At 28.5% G+C, this 21,248-nt stretch overlaps 1 protein-coding gene across 1 annotated transcript in view; it reads right to left on the bottom strand.

The window, feature by feature from the left end:
• Positions 1–1,582: 1,582 nt before the first annotated feature.
• Ced-12 (engulfment and cell motility Ced-12) overlaps positions 1,583–21,248 on the bottom strand; it is a 37,017-nt gene continuing 17,351 nt past the window's right edge. Inside the window, exons 5-8 of the mRNA XM_075368506.1 lie at positions 20,720–20,998; positions 17,651–17,826; positions 9,525–9,655; positions 1,583–4,526 (exon numbers count right to left, since the gene is read on the bottom strand). Of these exons, the coding sequence (XP_075224621.1) occupies positions 4,363–4,526; positions 9,525–9,655; positions 17,651–17,826; positions 20,720–20,998 (750 nt within the window). The 3' untranslated portion in view covers positions 1,583–4,362. The remainder of the gene's footprint in view (positions 4,527–9,524; positions 9,656–17,650; positions 17,827–20,719; positions 20,999–21,248) is intronic.

The following is a 21,248-nucleotide window of genomic DNA, read 5'->3' as shown; positions in this document are numbered from 1 at the left end:
TCAATAATCAATACACCTATAATAAAACAAAATAATTATTCACAGAATGCCTAAAAAGTGATTCAAAAGAAAAGATTCAATTTAACAGAAGTAAATAGAAAACCATATGTTTAATTTAGGCACAAGGCATTCACGCTTATGTTTAACCTTTAACACAGCTTAAGTTTAGCCCTAAACAAAATTATATAAACATATTAGGATGTATTAGACATTGAAAACAAAGATGAATGAAAAAACATTGCAGTAACAACAATAATTCTAAATGACATAATTATAATCTGTATTCATAATTTTGAGATTCAAACCTAAATACTAATTGATCATTCGTATATTTCACCCATTAATTAACATTTTTAGATATACTTAACATGATAGTTTACTACTATACGACTGTTTTTTTCTTAAATAAAAATTAAAGCATTTATAATTAAATGATTACACACATTTTCTTTTTCTTTTCATGCTTACATAAAAATTATAATTGTAATTATTAAACAAGCTGCAAATTAATATCAATTTTGAAAATTAAATAAACTATCATTAATTTCAGGTTAATTATTAATCACAAAATAATGTCTACTAACCCAAACTAGAGCAATCTAGCTCGATGTTTAATTTTAAAATGATTATGATAAAGTTTCATTCTTTTCTGAAATTTGCATCAATTACATAAAGTCATAAAAATTTTTCTCCAATTTTCCTAACATAATACATTTTTTATAAAATATAGCTAATATTTGTATTCTTGATATAATTATTTTATAAAAGCTTGATTCTTTTAAAAAACCAAAGAATGGGTTCTGTGCATAAAATATATTACCCAAGATGCCAAAACCGTTTTGAATTTATATTCAAAATTTAAGTGCTACATAAACCTATTTCTATAACTGCCAAAATGATTTAATAAATGGTGAAACCAAAAATACTGAAAAAAAAATCAATAGTAAAATGTAATACTAAAGGAAATACTAAAATAAAAATTAATGATGGAATCAACTCAGAAAAAAAAATTAATAATAAATTGATATACTAGGTACACTATTTAAAGATTTTGTTGTTCATGATGATAAGTAATAAATAAAATATAAAATTCTTTTGATAAAAATGAACAAAGTGTAAAATATAATGCAGGATTTTTACTCATTTCAAAATATTTTCTGCTACTGCTTGATTTGCATAATCTTGCTTCTTAACTATGTTAGAATTTTCTTTTTAATAAATTGTTATAAGAATAAAAGAGTCTCTAACGAAATTTACATCTACACTGCTGAAAATATTTTTAAGTGACTAAAACACACCTATTGAATTAAAAATTTAGTTTGATTTGTTTTAAAAACAACAGTTTTTCATATATCATTAGTAGTAATTAAAACTTTTTTTAACAATTAGTGCTGAATAATACTACAAATAGAAAACACTAATTAATAAACAATAACTAAAGTAAACTTAATTTTACCACCAGCTTTATGATGTTTTAAAAGCATTTTTATGGTATACTCAACATATAAAAAAATCATCAAAAAAATTTTTAATGAATGGTAACTGAATAATACAGTGAAATTTATTTATTAGTGTCTAATAAGTTTACTCAGTCATATTAACAGAATGGGACTTGACTTGACTTCTGCTGAAAAATTCAATGAACATGTTAACAAATTAAAATGTAAATGTAAAACCTCTAAAAATTTGTAAGAGGTTTTTTCTAGATATTTCATGTAGATTACAAAACCACAATTAATTTTGATTTAATTATATAAGCAAGGTATTTTTGTTACAAACATACAACTTAAAACATTTGGTATCATAACAGTAATAAACTGTCTGTTTTTTTTTTTTTTAATATGCAATAAGCTTTAATACAAGATTGAATAGTATGTTATATGTCAGATTCATACAAAAAAATGGGTGGGAATTAAGGTGGCACCAAAATCGAAGGATGATAAAATCTAGAAACTATTCTCAGTTATATATAAAATTACAGAAATTTTAATTGAATCTGAAGAAAAGCACTTTAAAACTTATTAAATATAAATGAAACTAATATATTATCAAGCTGTATGCCCTATATGTAAAGAGAGATGAATCAAGGATAAGCATAAATTTATTCCTAATCTGGTCAATAATGGAGTGATAGTATCTATACTTTTAATCTGGAAGATTCTGGCTTCAGATCCTGATATCATTCATATATTAAAAGATTAATTTCTTATAAAAAAAGGAAATATGATGGTTTTAATTAGGTATAAGGCAATAATTACCAAAAAGAATAATAATTGGTGAAATGAATTTGATGGCTTACTTAAACTTCCACTTTATGTTAATTTAAAACTTAGAAAAACTTTCAAAAATACGAAAGGTTACCTCTAAAGTAAAAACCATTTAAAAATTTATTCTGAAAACTTTATAAATATTTTTTATTTCTCTTAAATTACATATCTTATACTAATTCTCTATATAATCGCCACATGAATTAAGACATTTATCATAGCGATACACCACCTTCAATATACCCTCGTCATATTCTTCTACCACCAGTCCATTTATTCACTGATTAACAGCATCTTTAAGTTCATTGTCACCTGCAAATTGCTTACCACTCAAAAATTCTTTCAATTTCCCAAACGAATGGTAATCAAAAGGAGCTAAGTACAGACCATATGGTGAGTGATTGTAAATTTTCCATCAAAACATTATCAGTAAATCACATGTCAGATCCGTAACATGTGGACGTGCATTATCATGCAGCAGGACGACGTTGTCAGTCAGCTGCCCACTTTGCCGATTTTCAATTGCGCATTGTAACTTATGTAGAGTTTTGCAGTAGGCTTCTGCATTTATAGTTGTTCCATGTGGCATGAAATCAATCAGCAAACCGATCCTGAAAGATTGTGGCCATCAGTTTACATCCAAATGGCTGTATAGCTTAACCTTTGTTGGTCTGGTTGGTGATTGAGGATGAAGCCATTCACTTGACTGCCATTTTCACTCTGGCATGTAATACGAAATCCGTGTTTCATCTCCGGTAACAATCGAATTAAGGAACTCATCACCTTTTTCTGTGCAATGCATCAAAAATTCCATTCAGATTTTTTGGTGACAATCTATTAAGATGTACGGCATCCAACGTGCACAAACCTTTCTGCAGCCTAAATGATCATGAGCAATGCAACCAATAACAGCTCTTGAAATATCAAGAAAGAGAAGAGCCAGGTTGGAATTGTTGAACGACGATCTTTTCTGATTTCATCATCGACGCATTTCAACAAGTCTTCAGTGATTATCAAAGGCCTCCCTGAATGTTCTTCATCATCCACATTAATTCTGTTTTTCTAAACCTTTCACACCATTTTCAGATGTTTCTTTCATTCATTACATTATCACCATACACAACAACCAACTGCCTACAAATTTCATCCAGCTAAACGTTGTGATGGTTTAAAAAACGTATGACTCCATGTATTTCACAGTTGGCAGCAACACCGACTTTCCTATTCATTTTATAACATAATAACTCATACGTAATCAAAGATACTGCAACACAATAACTTACAGACAACAATGCAGTGTACTGCAGGGCATGAACGACACACGTTCGCCAATCTTAAAGAGTGAAATTTCCCAGCAGTCTTTACTTTAGAGATATCCCTCATAGAATTTAGTGCTAGTCACTCTAACTATCTAAGTTTTTATCATTTAAAATTAAATTATCTGTTAATTACTTAAGGTATTAAACTTAACGTACCATACATTTTATTTTAAACTTCAATTCAAAAAAAAGGAAGGTAATATTTGCACTAAGAAAGAAATGAGTTTTTTTTTTGTTAATAAAAGAGGTTACCAATAATATAATTTTTGAATATAAATTTTCATTTGTCAAACGATTTTCTGAGAACAATAATAATTACACTAATTAAAAGGGGGACAGGATGGTAATTTTTTTTTTTTTTTAATTTTATGTTTAGAGCACCAAACCCACACATACTATCACTCATTTGTATACATTCAAAAAACAGGTACAAACTCACAAACAGATACAAGCATTCACATAATCCTCATCTATACATATAAACCATTTTTAAATGTAACGCTTCAGGTAAATAATAATTAATACACATTGTATAACATAAACATCACAAAATATATATATAAAATACTAATATAAACTAAATATATGTACTAGATATTCATATCACAAATCCACTATTTTATCCCAATCTGACTTGAGATACCATACTTCTTAATATTAAAATCTAATTATATGGCTAGGTTATTATTTGGCAGATACAAACTGGTAATAAATACTTATAATTCGATAACATTAATATAACATGCGTCTTTTTAAACATGAATAAAAAAGTGAAATTATTTAATATCATAGCAAAAATCATAATTAGGTGGATCATCTGGAATCGGTGGTGGTTCTTGAGGGATATCAACTCCTTCTGCATCCAAAAGACGTAACTTAATTTCCATCGATAGCAATGTTTCTAAGTCATTATCTGTTTCTTTACTAACCATTTTATTACCTGTAAATATAACAAATAACAAATTATAATTCTGAATAAAATTAAAATAATAATAAAATCAAAAGATAATAATGAATGTATATTTTTCTTGAAAATTTATGTTTGGAAAAAATGAGCTAACTATACTCCAATTAAATGTACTGCAATTTTAAATTTCAGAGATAAGCACCAAACTATCTAAAATTACATACAAAAATCTATGCACTTATCATTCTAATTTTTAATTGTATAATCTTTTCAATTTATTGTAAATCTATGATGCACTTATCATTCTAATTTTTAATTGTATAATCTTTTCAATTTATTGTACACATAATTCTTTATAAGTACTTTTTTTGTCTTCAGTCATTTGACTGGTTTGATGCAGCTCTCCAAGATTCCCTGTCTAGTGCCAGTTGTTTCATTTCAGTATACCCCCTACAACCTTCATCCCTAACAATTTGTTTTACATATTCCAAACGTTGTTGCCTGCCTGCACAATTTTTCCCATCTACCTACCTATCCCTCCAATATCAAAGCGACTATTCCAGGATGCCTTAATATTTGGCTTATAAGTCTATCTCTTCTTTTAACTATATTTTTCCAAATGCTTCTTCCTACATCAGTTTGCTGCAACACTTCTTCATTTTTCACTTTTGAACATTTTTAACTTTTGTCACTTTTGTCTGATTTTTAACATTCTCCTATAGCATCACATTTCAAAAGCTTCTAATCTTTTCTTCTCAGGTACTCTGATCATCGAAGTATCACTCCGATATAAAACTACATTCAAAACATATACTTTCAAAAATATTTTCCTGATGTTTAAATTAATTTTTGATGTAAGCAATTTATATTTCTGACTGAAAGCTCGTTTCGCCTGTGCTATTCAACATTTTATATCGCTCTTGCTTCGTCCTTCTTTAGTAATTCTACTTCCCAAATAACAAAATTCTTCTACCTCCATAATCTTTTCTCTTCCTATTTTTATATTCAGTGGTCAATCTACATTATTTCTACTTCATTTCATTACCTTCATTTTGTTCTCGTTTATTTTCACGTAGTAGTTCTTGAGTAGGACTTCATCCATGCCACTCATTGTTTATTCTAAATCTCTTTTATTCTCAGCTAGAATTACTATATCAGAAAATTGCAGCATCTTTCTTTATCTCTTCACTTTGCACTGTTACTCCACATCTCAAGTGTTCTTAAATTGATCTTAAGTCTATAAATGCCAAGTATGTTGGGGTTTGTTTTTCTTTAATCTTCCTTCTACTATTAATCTGAGCGCTAAAATTGCTTCCCTTGTCCCTATATTTTTCCTGAAACCAAATTTGTCTTCCGCTCTCCTCTCAAATTTTCTGTACAGAATTCTAGTTAAGATTTTTGATGCAAGAATAATTAAGCTAACTGTTCTGTATTCTTCATTTATCTATTTCTGCTTTCTTTGGTTTCTTGATAATAATATAATATGTCTGATGAAAATTTCCCTATTCATAAATATTACACATAATTTTGTATAATCTACCACTTCTTCACCTGCACTGCACAGTAATTCTGCAAATATCCCGTCTATCCCAGGAGCCTTTCTGCCATTCAAATCTTTTAATGCTTTTTTTTAAATTCAGATCTCAGTATTGTATTTCCCTTTTCATCCTCTTCAACTTCCTCGTCTTCCTCTATAATATCAGTTTCTAATTCATTCCCTCTGTATAACTCATCAATATATTTCACCCACCTATCGACCTTTGCTTTCATATTATAAATCAGTGTACCATCATTATTTAACACGTTATTAGATTTTAATTTATGTACCACAAAATTCTCTTTAACTTTCCTGTTTGCTCCATCTATTTTACCAATGATCATTTTTCTTTCCACTTCGAACACTTTTCTTTAAACCACTATTTTTTTGATAATTTGCACTTCCAATTTATAGTGTTTCGTAACTGTTGATAGTTCCTTTTATCTTTTTCATCACTAGCATTCTTATACTTTCTACGTTCATCCATCAGCTGCAATATATCCTCTGATATCCAAGCTCTTTTACCAGTTCTCTTTGTTCCACCTAAGTTCACTTCTGCTGATTTAAGGATTTCCTTTTTAACATTCTTCCATTCTTCTTCTATATTCTCTACCTTATCGTTTTTACTCAGACCTCTTGCGATGTCCTCAAAAATTTTCTTTACCTCATATTCCTCAAACTTCTCTAAATTTCACCAATTTATCTGACACCTTCTCTTCAAGTTTTTAAAAACCCCAATCTACACTTTATTACCCCTAAATTATGGTTGTTATCAATGTCTGCTCCAGGATATGCTTTGCAGTCGACGAGTTGATTTCTAAATCTTTGTTTAACCACGATATAATCTACATAATACCTTCCAGTATCACCAGGCTTTTTCCATGTGTATATTCATCTAACATGATTTTTAAACTGTTGGCAATTACTAAATTATACTTTGTGCAACCTCAATAAGTCGGTCCCCTCTTTCATTCCTTCTGCCCAGCTCATTTTCACCCACAGTATTTCCTTCCTTGCCTTATCCAATAATTGCATTCCAATCTTCAACTATTATTAAATTTTCATCCCCTTTTATGTATCTAATTGCTTCGTCAATTTCTTCATATACATACTCTATCTTATCATCATCATGGGCACTTGTAGGCATACAGACTTAACAATTGTTAACAATAAGGACTTATCCTTATTACAATAGTTCTATCACTAAGCTTTTTGAAATACTAACTCTCTTCCCTATCTTTTTGTTCATTACAAAACCTGCTCCTGCCTGCCCTCTATTTGACGCTGAGTTAATTATTCTAAAATCATGTGACCAAAAGTCCTTTTGGTCACATGATTTTATAATAATCTTCCCACCGAACCTCGCTAATTCCTACATCTACATTTAACCTATTCATTTCCCTCTAAATTTTCTAACCTACCAACCTTTTTTAGACTTCTAATATTCCACACTTAAACTCATAGAATGTTATTTTTTAATTTTCTGGTGAGCCCTTTCTTAGCAATCCCCACCCGGAGATCCAAATTGGGGACTAGTTTACCTACGGTATATTTTACCAAGGAAGGCACCTCCATATTTGTTAAAGGAAAATTTTTAATTTTTTGTAGAAAAATTATAACATCAATATAACTTCAAATGTAATGTAAAAAAATTATCATTAATTTAACACATGTATAAATTATATTTGTTTGTATCAACCTTCACATAAATTTAGAAATTCACTGGATTGATTTGTTTTACCAAAGCTATTTATTGAACTTTGGGGAAGATTTCAGTTGTAAATTTACCCAGATAGCTCTAACATTAGGTGAACTGTAAGACTTAAGTCAAGAACAAATCAGATTTTAAAGCAACATTTTTTGAGGAGCAATATTTTCAATTATTGACTAAAACATATTCATAAGAGGTAGGATATACATGGTTCCATAAATGAAATTTATAAAAGACTGAATTTAATTTTTAGTATTTCATTTACTGTTCTTAAAATATCAAAAGTAGTAAAAAATTGTACAGTTTTACAATTTTTTTAGGTAGGTGAGTATTTAAACTTCTGAATCCAGTGCATAGTAAATTTAATTACACTAAATGTATCTTTCTGAAAGATATAAATCATATAAAACAAAATCATCTGATAATGTAGGAGAATAAATGGATTAGTTGGTTTTTATGGAAGTTTAGAAAGTTAAGGAGTTTAGAAGGGTTTTAAGGAAGCAAAGAAATTGTTTTTTCAAGTTTCTTAAGGAAGATAAATTAAGGAATATGGAATCACCTGGTAATGAAGAGAATCTACAGATGAGGGAGAATACAAAAAAAATATTTCACCTATATACACATAAAGTATTATAGTCTTAACATTATCTATAGACAATGCCTTTTTAGTAGTCAAAACCAAAAATAAGTCACCTGACTTCCAAGAGTATTCATTATACAGCAGACCACATAAAACTAATAATGTGAGAAAAACGTTTTCCAAAAATCAACACCAGCTAAGTCCACTAAATACTGCCCAGTAGTGATGATCATCATAACAAAACATTATTAAAAAAGGGATCTGTAACTTTTTAACTCAAATGTATGGCTGGAAAATAAAAGCAGAAGGATAAGAATGAAGCATATTCTCAAAGTTTAAAGTTCTACAAGAGCAATTTATGAGAGATTTAAATGGCATTGTCACATAAAAAAATGCCAAGTGTGGGATTTGAATCAAGAACCTTCCAGTTGAAAAGTGAAATTGCTATTATTCTGCCATGAAGTGTGAATGGTGGTTTATACTGTGCGATCAGGAAAGTGTAAAATAGAGGTAAGATTCAATTAGGTAGTTCATGACAACAAGAATTACCTAATTTTTAACATTTCACACTTACAAGCTTTTCCTGTAAACATGATTATTTTTCTTGATTCTCATGAAAAACGCTACACCGGTTTCACTGTTTTATAATCCTGGAATTATTGCTATATAAATCTAGGTCTATATATGAAAGTAAAAAAGAGGGATAGGATAAATTAATTCATTATTTTTTTTAAACGTTTAGACATTAAGTTAAAAAAGGACATACCTATCATTGCTCTAATGACGTTGAATTCTAATTCAGATTCATTTATACTTACATCATAACTATATCTACACCATAATTCTAAAAAGAATTCTTTCTCAATCCAATTCATTATTTACAAAAATAACATCAACAAATGTTGAGGTTGTGCCAAGAGTCACTTAATACATTAAAAAAGATTAGCACAAATATTTAATACATGTTATAATTGTAAGGAAAAGTAACATATAAACTAATCTATTATTGTGCATAGTTTTCTATTATTCTTAACTTAACTTTTCTAATTATTCTTCTTAAAATATGTAACACCAACATCACTGTAAGCCGACATATAACTTTCTGGATGCATGGGCTAACTGTGTTTTAAAAGACAAATTACAATGTAACTGCAACATTTTACACCTCTTCATCAAATATACAAATATACTCAAAATACCAACCTAAAAGTGTATTAATGCCATCTGTCCAATAATCAAACGTCTCTTCATCAGGAGCAACAAAATCAAGAGATGAAACTTCCACTGAATCCAATGTTAGAGAAAACGCTAGCTGATGAGTTGTTTTACGACCTCTGTAAACAGATAATATTTTACAGGTCTTTTTTTAAATCATAATATCTAATCAATAATGATGAAGAAATGTCAGGAAATTTATCTTGGCAAGAAAGTAAACATCTGCATTCTGACAGTTCAAACTGACCTATGGAAAATGAAATAAAGGAGCAGTCTAAAAAATGAATTCTAATTATTATTAGTGTATAATTTCTCATTAACCACTTTAATTAAAACAGAAAACAGTTAGCGCTTTTTACATAGTAAATCAATACTGCTGGCAATTGCTATCAATCCAAATCTCAGTTAAAATTATAAAAGGAAAGCCAAGAACATAGGATCTGAATTTGAAAATTGTATAATTTTTACTCTCAATAGCTTGTTGTACAGATACTGAACACTGTACAATAGGTCTGCCAGGTTTGATTTCAGCTTTTATTTCATTATTTTTATCTAGTTCATCTCATTAGATTAAATTAAATCTATCACGATCAAGAAAAAATTTCATTGTAAAAATGTTAGTGAATCTCCTATGACAAAAACATTATGAAATCAAAAAAATTGTGAATAATACAAACTGCCGAAAAACACATACATTATGAAGGTATCCCTTAAAAAATAATTTGTCCTGAATCCAAAACAAAATTGATATTTTTAAGATTATAAAAGTTAACTTGCCACAGGACTGTTCAAATTACAAAATAATGTTACTCTAAACAGATGTGCTCTTAACATTTGAGTAGCTTCCTTGTCTTTTTCACTTTTTTTTTCTAAACTGTTTATTATATATATTTTGAAGCTATGGAAACTTTTGTAATCTTATACATATCATTTTTTTTCAGATTCGATAACTTCCCTCTGAAAGTGTTTTTCATGGGTTTGCATTACTCACAATTTTTTTGATTTCATAATGAGATTAACTAACATTTTTAAAATGAAACTGTAGTTTTTGGTGGTTTTGATGTCAGTTAAATTGGTTATAATATTTTTTATCACCTTCATCATGATATATATGTTGACAAAAAACAAATAAAAAACAAATGGACCATTTCACCATGTTTTTGTTTTGTTTTACACCATGTTTTACCGTGATTTATTTTAGATAAAAATTTACCCATGTTTCTAGGCATAACTAGGTTTTAGAATATTTCGTGTCGAAAAACCTTGAAAAAATAAAAAAATTATGTTTAATAGTGCAGATTTGCTGGTTGGAGCACAAATGAATTGAATAAATGAACTGTGAACTGTGAGTCTATCACTGTGTGAGCTTGGTTGGAAATGAATGGTTCAAATCAGTCGAATTAATAATATTATAAAAATAATATAATTAAATTTAGATTAAATAAAATAATATTAAATAAATTTTTTTAAAAATCTCTGCCTTTTAACCCCGAGGAGCCCCTGAGTTGGCTCCAGGATTTACCTGGGCTAGGTCAGGTAATATCAATTAATTAATATTTAATAGTGAAAATAGCTTTTATATGAAGAAATATGCATAACAAAACAACATTACCGGTTATCATGTTAAGTGTATTTTTTTTTTTTTTAGTGAATGAAAAGTCACAATCTTTCATAAGAAGCTATATCATTACTGTGAATAACATCTGCATGCCATTTTCTTGTATTTTTTCCCTGTTATTTTTTGGTGGAGCTTCACTTGACTCATGAACGAAAGTCTTGATAAGTTAAGTTCTTCAGACACATGAATAATTATTTTAATAGAATAAATTTTCTTGCCCAAGTAGTTTATGTTTGATAGTGCTCCTGATAGTTTTCATATTTTACCATTTCTAAGCAATATCTATGGGGGTAAGAACAAAAGTTTTTTTTTAAGTAGAGCTAATATATTACTTACCTGTATGTAACATGACAATACAAATAAGTTAATTCCTATATTATTGTCCTATACTGTGCTATTTCTATCTTTCTTGATCTTAATTCATTTTACTTTTGGCTTAGAAACTTCCAATTGTTAAACTTCTTCATAAAAAATTTCACAATACTGTATTTCCTATTCAGAAATCTAAGTTTATATTAAGTCTTTTTAAACTTCTAACAACCATGTTAATTCAATTTTTACTGTTTAAGATATTCAATTAATCTCTTTGTCAATCTATCTTCGTCCATGCTTGTAAGATACCCATAACACATTAATCTTTTCTTTCTTATCGAATCTGAAAAACTTTTGGATTTTTATACATTTTTAAAATTATATATTTTTCATTATCCACGATTCATTCTCTTTTGCGGGTCCTAAGGTTTTCTTAGAATTTTTCATTGTGGATTCCATATGGAATAACCATTCTTCAGATTCTTTCATGGATTCTCATTTTTTCAAGTCTTTTTTTTTTATTATTTCTTCTCCTAAATAAAGGGATAGGGAAAAGTTTCTTCGTATTTTAATGCAAAAAAATAACAAGTTTGTATATCTGCAATAAGATTTATTAAATCAAAAATGTGCTATTATGTTTGACTACCTTTTGCCATTTTGAGGCAAAATCATAATCCTGTCACTGTAGAACTTCTGTGATAAACGACTGTGATAAGTGATTTTCACAGCCCATTTTTGAATCCAACTTTTTGTTGTTAAGAGAATTCTGTAGAGACTGAACAATTGGAATTCTGGGATTCAGGTCATGGTAAATGCATCAAAACTTTCCATCAAGCTCTCTCAACTTTTGATGGATTATCAAAGGTGCGTGGGGTCTGGCAATGTTACGTTGGAAGATGATACCTTTCCTACTGAACAAATTCTGGTCAGTTCATCTCAGCTGCTTTGTGTAACCTTTCCAGTTGTTGACAGTAGATGGGTTAGAATGAATAGTTAGACTGGTGGCCAGCTCATAATAAAGAATTCCTTTCCAATCTCACCAGTTACAGGATAACTTTTCTGAGCATCAATCCTGGTTTTGCCAATGTTTGTGGGGCTTTAGCTTGTTTTTACCACAATATTTTCTATACATTATTGCTGGATGTGATCCATTTTTTGTTACGGTTTCAATTTATTTTTGAAACAACTTCATTAAAAGAGCTGTTTCAAAAATGATTTCATTCGAATTTTGAAATTCGATCCATTAAATTTTTCATTCTCAATTATATGGCACCCAAACACTTAGTTTTTTATATCCAGCCTTTTTGAAATGGTTTAAAACTGTTTTATGATCAATATTTAGTTCATTCCTGATATGACGATTGCTAATATGTGCCTTGCAATATTTTTCCCATGATTTCATAACTTTTTCAGTAACTAGCTAATCAAAACAAGGTACATTGTTGACATCAAAATTTCCAAACTTTAAAACAATTGAACCATCTTTTTGCCACACATGCTGATACTGTACCTTGTCTTTAAAGATTATATGTTTTTTTTTGGCAGTCTGAGTTCCTTGCATTCCTCCCTTTATTGCAATAAGATTTTAAAATATGAATTCCTTTTTAATTTTCACGGCACAACAACTTTTAAATAAATACACTAACATAAACATAACTTTTTAAAAATACTCAGTAATATGACACATTTCAAAAACAAGCAAGTGCTGCTAAATTTGATTAATATTACCAGTTATGCAATCCTAAAGCCATTTACTGGAAGAATAAGAAGAAACTTTTTCCTGAAGTCCAATATTAAAATCTTGTTCTATGCTTTTTTCCAGTTTGGATTTAATGAATTCAGTGCACTTTTTATATTTTTCATGAATTAATTTTTTTTCTATGGAGATTTGTAATCTGGTTTTTCCATTATTTCTTTGAGAAGATTAAGTTAAATTTCAGCCAATTCAATGTTTTACATTAGAAGGAATGTTACAGGAAAAATCTCTCTATAATTATTGGGTCCTTTTTATCTAAGGAGTGAATTAAGCAGTTTTTCAGTTAGTGAGAATTTTTCCCTCCACCCAAATTTTTAAGAAAATTAACCACAAATAAGTTAAATTTTGTCTGTCTACTTTTAATAGTTCTTTAGTTATTGAATATTCTTTAGCATATTTATTATTTTTTAATAATTTGATGGTTCAATTGATTTATTTTTTGGACAGAGAATCTGAATTTGGCGGTTTTTTGTTGCTTTTTGGATTCAATAGTTATCTTTCTTTAGATTTTCACAGTTTAGGAATTTAAAAAATAAATAAATGGCAAAAATTTCTCACCTTTCTTCATTATTTAATCCAAAGTTTCCATTTTATTTTCTACACAAAAACAATTGTATCAATATCATTTTATTTTGATTTGGAACTATCTGTAGAGAAATCCTTTTGTAACTTTACTCAGATATTTTTTCAAAATGTTTTTGGCATTTCTGAAAATTTGGAATGATTCTTTACAGTTGAATTTTTCAATTTTTGAATGATTTCCACTTTTTACATTTCACTGACTAATTTTTCATTCCACCAATCCCACCAGTTACAGTGATTATATTTTTTCCTTTTGGCTAATAGTACAGTGTTAGTATTCTGTGCAATAATTTTTATTTGTTTCTTTAATTCAGACAAATTTCCTGATACTACATTCTTGAATTCTTATTTTTTTTAGGATCTCTAATCAGTTTGATTACATAAATATTGCATTTTTTCATTTTGTTCTCCAGAAATCATCTGATTTTAGAAAGATAATGATCCAAGTTTGCATCTCTTTGGAATTTTAAATTCATTACTTGTTAAAAATTTTGTTTAGTAATTGCTACATGATCAAGCTGAAATTCTCCAAGATTTGGAATCAGACTAATCTAGTTCTCTGTTTTCTAAGTAATTTTTTTTAAATGAGTTTACATTAATTTCAGATTGGAAATTCTGCAGAAGTTAATTAACTTTTTACCATTTTGATTCATCGTTTTATGATCTGGATAATTTCATACTGCTTTTTTGAATTTCTTTTCCCATCCAGTTTGCACAATGAGATCTCTTAGAAGAATTTTTATATTCATTTTTTCAAGATTTTTTTATTCAAGATTTTTCATTCTAGAAATTTTCTTCTACTTTTTCCAGGTTGTTTTTGATGTTCTGGTTAATTGATGTTACAATAATAGGTTTTGTTTTTGCACATACCTTAAAAATAGAGATCTTGTTGGAGAAGGATTTAACATCTATTTAATTCAAATACTCCTTATGGACAAAGAATATGTTTCCTAAAAATGGCAGTTTTTAAGGATAAATTCTGCAGATTTTCCTCTAAGTATTCTGTTACTTTTTGAGTTGAGAATGTTTTCATCTAAATACCTAGTTTCTTGAACTACAACAATAATTATTTTACATTCTTCTAAAACTTTAGTAAATTTTTTCTGTTTCCAGATTTTGATTAGAATAAACATTTAGAGTTCCAAACAAATATTTATATTTAAACTTTGACATTTGGATATTTAAAAATTTTTCTGATTCACTTTTGCACACTGGTTTGGGTTCCCTAAAGCCTTAAACCAGAATGTACTATTTAAAAGTGGTGGATTTTTCTTCTTGATTATCACTTGGAGTAAATTCTTTCAAATTGAATTTTCTATTGTACATAAAAGTTTTAAACATATATTGGGGATTCACATCTGCAAACTGCGATGTGATCGGCGATTGACGATTAATTCTCTGGCTGATGAATTTACACATGTTAGACGCATTCGTATCTACACTACCGTCACAGAAAAGCTCGCATATCACAAATTGTATGCAAGGTGAGTATCAAAAATGCTCACCAACCAACACAAAGATCAAAGAATGTGCAGTGGACATGTGTTTTTTCTGGACTGCTATCAACAAGATAGAGATGGATTTGTTTTCCCACATTGTTGCGGATGACGAGAAGTCGATATCCTATACCAACGCAGAATTGAAACAACAGTCAATGTAGTGGTGCCATTAAAATTCCCAAAACCGAAAAAGTTTAAGCAATCTCCATAATAGAATCGAAAAATATTGGCTATTGTTTGTTTGGGACAAAAAGGGCATCATTTTGGTTGATTTCATGGAACGCAGATCAACAATTACAGCTGACATGTACTGCGAAATGCTCACCAAACTGAGATGCGCGATCCAAAATCGATGACATGGGAAACTGTCGTCTGGCGTAATCCTTGTTCACAACAACGTGCATCGCTGCCTTAAGAAAGAAGAAGAAGATTTTCGTTGGGAACTTTTTGACCACCCTCCATATAGTCCCAACCTTGCACCTAGCAACTACTTCCTCTTCTTGTATTTGAAGAAGTGGCTTGATCAACAACAGTTTGAAAACGATGAGGAACTCAAGACTGTCATTGTCAACTGGTTAAATTGCCAGGTGGTTCAACATCTATGCAGAGCGGGTATAGAAACTGATGTAACATTACGAAAAGAGCTTAGAACTGAATGGCGATTATGAGAAAAAGTGAAGTAGATATCTAGTAAAGTAAAACTAAAACTGTAAATACAAGCCTTTTCTCACGACATAATTTTTTTTAATTACCAAACGGCCCTTACTTTATGAATATGCCTGTATCAAAAAAGATAATTCTAAAGGATGTGGTTCAATTTGTGGAAATCAAGATTCATGTATGTTTGAAATGTATTTCTTTAATCAATTTTTATTTGTAGTACTGGCTTACCCAAAATTGCTTTCATTATGTCAAAAAATGTTTACATGAATATTATTCTTAAATATTATTTTTTTATATCTAACCTTGACTAATTAACAGAATAAAAAACTAGAATTATATTTTTTAATTAAAATTTGTAATATAAAATTCTTTCTAACAAAATCCATAAATTTCTACTTAAGAAAATCAATTTAGCTAAAGGAAAAGAAACAAAATGTAGAAATTTTACATAAGATTTTAAGTGACAAAATTGTTATTGTCATTAGCCAAGTAAATTTCAACATCATGAATGAAACTGCTTCCTGCATTGTTTAACTCTGGTGATTTACAGGAACCAGTTAATTAAATGATGGCCATGGGTTTATTAAACCTAACAGATTTGTGTGTCCTATTTAATAGTATGATTATTTTATATGTGTGTGAGCACGCACCCATGTGTGTTTGTTTATGTGTGCACATACCGTTTTTTTAAAACTGCATGCTGCTTGACAAATTTAGAACTCTAGGTTGTGAGAGAAGTTTTATTTGTACACCCCTATTGTATTGTGTTTGCTCACTATCCTGTGTTAAGTTATTAAAAAAAATTTTAAGATTTAATTTCACTGTAATATAGCCAACAATTACCACACTAACCACTTCATTGAAAGGGATCACAAATAGATCACAAATAGGGATCACAAGAGAAACATTAAACATATGTAAAAAGAAATAATAATATATATATTATTATGTAGAATATAGACCATGTCTGAAAACACTTGTACAGTAAGAAAATATATTAATGCATATTAGAAGGTTAGAAAAATTCAGATTGACTGCACTTTCTAATCAATCAAAATGTCATAAAGTGATCAAATGTCTTCCTGAATAAATATCAATATACTCTTTTGGAATTACAGTTCAACAATACTAACACTTGATTCTAAGTTGGATTATGTGACAAAAATTAATTTGAAATGTAAATTCCTCCTATTTCCTTATTTTAATCTGGTTCAATGTGTCACTAAAATAAATTACTTATCCTAATAAAATATTTATTATACAAGAATCTTTAACAAATTTTATTCATCTTTTTCCTGAGAACTCAGTAAGATTTGAAAGTTTGATAAAACAAAATGTTGGAATAAAGTTTAAAAATATTCATACTTAAAAAATAATTATTTATTCATTATAACTATTGATTTGATGATACATTATGTCAAATTATAATTATTTTTTTATGAGATAAAAATTAACTAACCTGATCATTTGAACCCAGAGCTTTTCAAATAAAAGACAAGATGCTAACAGTTTATATTACAGACAAATATTACAGATCACATAAATAATGATAAAATTTTAAACAGGATTTAACCAAGAGCAGTTAATAATTTATTAATGGGGTTAACAATTTATGCAATACTAATTGAATCCTAAAATAAGAAAGGGCAAACAATAAACAGCACACTGTATATATATTATGTACCTGACATCTTTCATGTGTGGACATTCTTTTCCAGTTGCTAATGCCTTGATGTCAACAACAGCCAACTTATTTTGTAGCTCTTCTAATGTAGGAACACTTTTCTCATCACAGTCCCCATAATGAAATACTTTATGATTTGGAGAAAGTCGAACATACCAAAATTTATCTTTAATTCTCTATAATACAGGATAAATATAAATTAAATCATTAGAAGTTTCTTTTATTAAAACGCTGTGAATAAAAAAAAAAAACAGGAAACAATTTTTTTTGAAAAATATATCTGTAAAAACTTAATGTCTAAAAATGTATATCTCTAATAATTGTATAAAATAATAATTTGAAGAACTTTAAGTAAGCACAAAACAACTTTACTTCTTTATAATACAGAAATCTACGTAACACAATAGTGAATTTTACCAGTTGATGCAATTTCTAACTACATAAGTTTTTGCTGTGTGATAAATTAAATCTAGGAAATTCCTCACCGTACTTCAGACTTTAGCAAACCTTCTTTTTCACAATTTATGCTCTGAATTTTATATTAACAGTGTTATAGCTACAAATAATATATATTATTGTATAATTCTACTCTCATTAAAAAATAAACTTATAGTTTTTCATACATTTCTTAATTTTGTTGCTTTAGAAAAACCAACACTCTAAACAAAAACTATGAAAAAGATAATGTTGTTTGGAAGAAGGCTAAAAAAATGTCAAATTCAATAATCAATGATCAATTAAGTTATGATCAATTATATTATGATTAATGATCAATTAATTCAATAATAATCAATTTTAAGTCATAAAGTTAGTCCTTAAAAATACAAATACCATAACTGCAAAAAAATTATACTGAAATAATAAATTTGACACAATCAAAAAATCACATTTTAAAATTATAATTAGAAGAAATCATTTTTAAATTAAAAAGTGAATAACAACATATCTGTAAAAATTTCAATAAAAATAGATTACTTACTTGATCTCATACAACGTTTTTTACATTTTCACTGTCAAAATCTTTGTTCTCCAAAATAATTGAAAGTAAACTACAATGTACAATATATTATAAGGCAAAATTCAAATGAAAATAATTTTTAATCCTACAAGCAGCAAGGGTAATAGCTGGGCTTATTAAAATATTTGTATACCACACATGTAGGATTATCAAAAACTAAGAGAATTTTTTTTAATTCTGCATGCTGTTTTTTGGACTAAGTTCACCTTTTTCCCAAGAAATGGCAGTGCCATCTATAAATGAATAACAACAATATTTTCAGCTATATTAAACACATAGTTCAAATTTGCCAATTCGGACATACTTCATTACAAGTGGGGATTAATTTTGTTTGAAAATGAAAGACAAAGGTTTCGCATTAAAAATGGAATAAAAAGTAGTAAAGTAGTGAAGATGTTAGAAAGACTTTTGGTGAGAATGCTATGTCGACACCAAGGGTTTACGAGTGCAACAAACAGTTTCAAGAAGGCCGTGAAAGATGTCAAAGGCAACAAAAGGATTGGATATCCCAACAGATCAACAACCAATGAAAATATTGAAATAATAAACAATATTGTGATCAGTAATTGTCAAATCACTATTAGGGAAGCAGCTGAAGAGGTAAAATAATTTTGACCGACATTTTGGGTATGAAACAAGAAGCAAGAAAAGTGTTCCAAAACTGTTGAATTGTTGAACTGCAACATTACAAAAATTTTACAAAACAATTGTTAGCTGATTCCTCAAACATATCATAACAGATGACAAAACATGGTGCACAGCTATGATATTGAAACAAATATCCATCATTCCAATGAAAACTTTCTGAAGAAATGAAATGAAAAAAATCATGCCAAGTCAATTGCATTTAAGATTCTCCTAACTGTTTTTTAAGAATGGCATCTTCAATTATTAATTAAAACCACAAGGTCAATAAACAGTATTACTTAGCAGTTTTGAACAGTTTAATCATACGACAATGACCACAAATGTGTAAAACAATTATAAATTTTGCACCACAGTAATGCTTTAGCTCACACTTTACTATTACTCATGATTATTTACCAAAAATAACATCATATTAATGCCGCAAACTTCACATTTTCCAGACATTTTCCAGACAGTGGACACCCTTTGACTTTTTCTTGCTTCTACTGATTAAGAGAGCATTAAAGGATAACAATCTGCAGTAACAGATGAAATAAAGAAAAAACTCACTGAATGAACTTAGGGTCATACCAAAAACGACTTTCCACAATGTTTTGAAAATTGAAAAAATGCTGGTATGTGTGTGTTGAACCTTTGGGGGACCTACTTTGAAGGGGATAATACCAATATCGAATAATAATTAGTATTTTTGATAAAAATTAAAATTCTTTTATTTTTTTATCACTACTAATATAATTTATTATTATACATACTACAGTGAACTTTTATTTACTCAAACTACATTTTAATTTACTCACACTTATAAGTTTTTCTTTAATTTTCTCAATAAACATTTAGTTTTATTAAAAGAAATATTTATAATCTCAGGAATAACACTACAATATCTTGATAAGTTTTTCATTCAAAATATTATTATAATTATTAACTTTTTCTTTAGTTTATCATTAAAAGAATGAAAGTAAATACAATGTCATCAATATTGAAAATGGGCTTAGATATATTTCCCATGATTTGAATATTAGGGATCTGAAGTCAGTCAATAATTTTGATAACTAAAGTTAGAGTAACTTAGTAAATAACAAATCCAAAATCATAAATTTTTAGTATTTAATAGTGGACAAACCAAGAAGCAGTACATAAGAGTATACAATAAAATTTAATGTTTCAAGCCGAAAAAAAAATCTAATATGCTAATACTCTGTGACTGTATGTAGATTTTTTATGAGTTCGCTGGTTGGATAATATCAATCTCAGAACATTTTAATAAATACAGAGCCCCACACCCAATAGAATACAGCATTCTAATTTATATATAGGCAAGAAAAATGAACTATCTATTAAAGTTTTATTATCAAAATTATTTAATTTTTTTAATAAACAATAAAAAATAATTAAATAAATACCTGGCCTCTCTGTGAGTATTTAGTAAAACGCGTTCCCTCAACAAGAAATCCAAGACGTTGTTGTTGAATCAATTCCATTATCTCCGGGGTAATCTGTTCTTTAAGTTCAACAATTGGTCTTGCATGTGACTCCCATTTTTCACGTGATGTCCGTTCTTGTTGCCATAAGTTTGTTATTTCAGCATATGTTAATACTTGTAATCTTTGTTTAAACTTATCTAGACCAGCAGGTTGAGAAGCTAATGCTCTAGTAATCTGTTCTTTCACAACACTGAATACCTATTAAAAGAAAAATTGTTAAACAACATTGTATCAGTTAAGAGCATAAGTGTATAATACTTATAATTTAAATGTGTACTTTCATGTACAATACACAAGCATCTGGCTAAAAATCATATGATGGTAGTTTCAAATATTGACTGGTATTCAGATCTGTACACTGGTTAAATTTAAATGAGCACTTTTGAATATGAGCACTACTATCTTGGACACAAGAAAATTTAATTAAGTAAGCTCTGGAAAAGGCGAC

Source organism: Lycorma delicatula, chromosome 6, assembly GCF_047948215.1.
Source record: "Lycorma delicatula isolate Av1 chromosome 6, ASM4794821v1, whole genome shotgun sequence".
NCBI classification, from domain to species: domain Eukaryota; kingdom Metazoa; phylum Arthropoda; class Insecta; order Hemiptera; family Fulgoridae; genus Lycorma; species Lycorma delicatula.
Note: the sequence above shows the minus strand (reverse complement) of the source record. Positions and strands in the feature narration are given on the sequence as shown.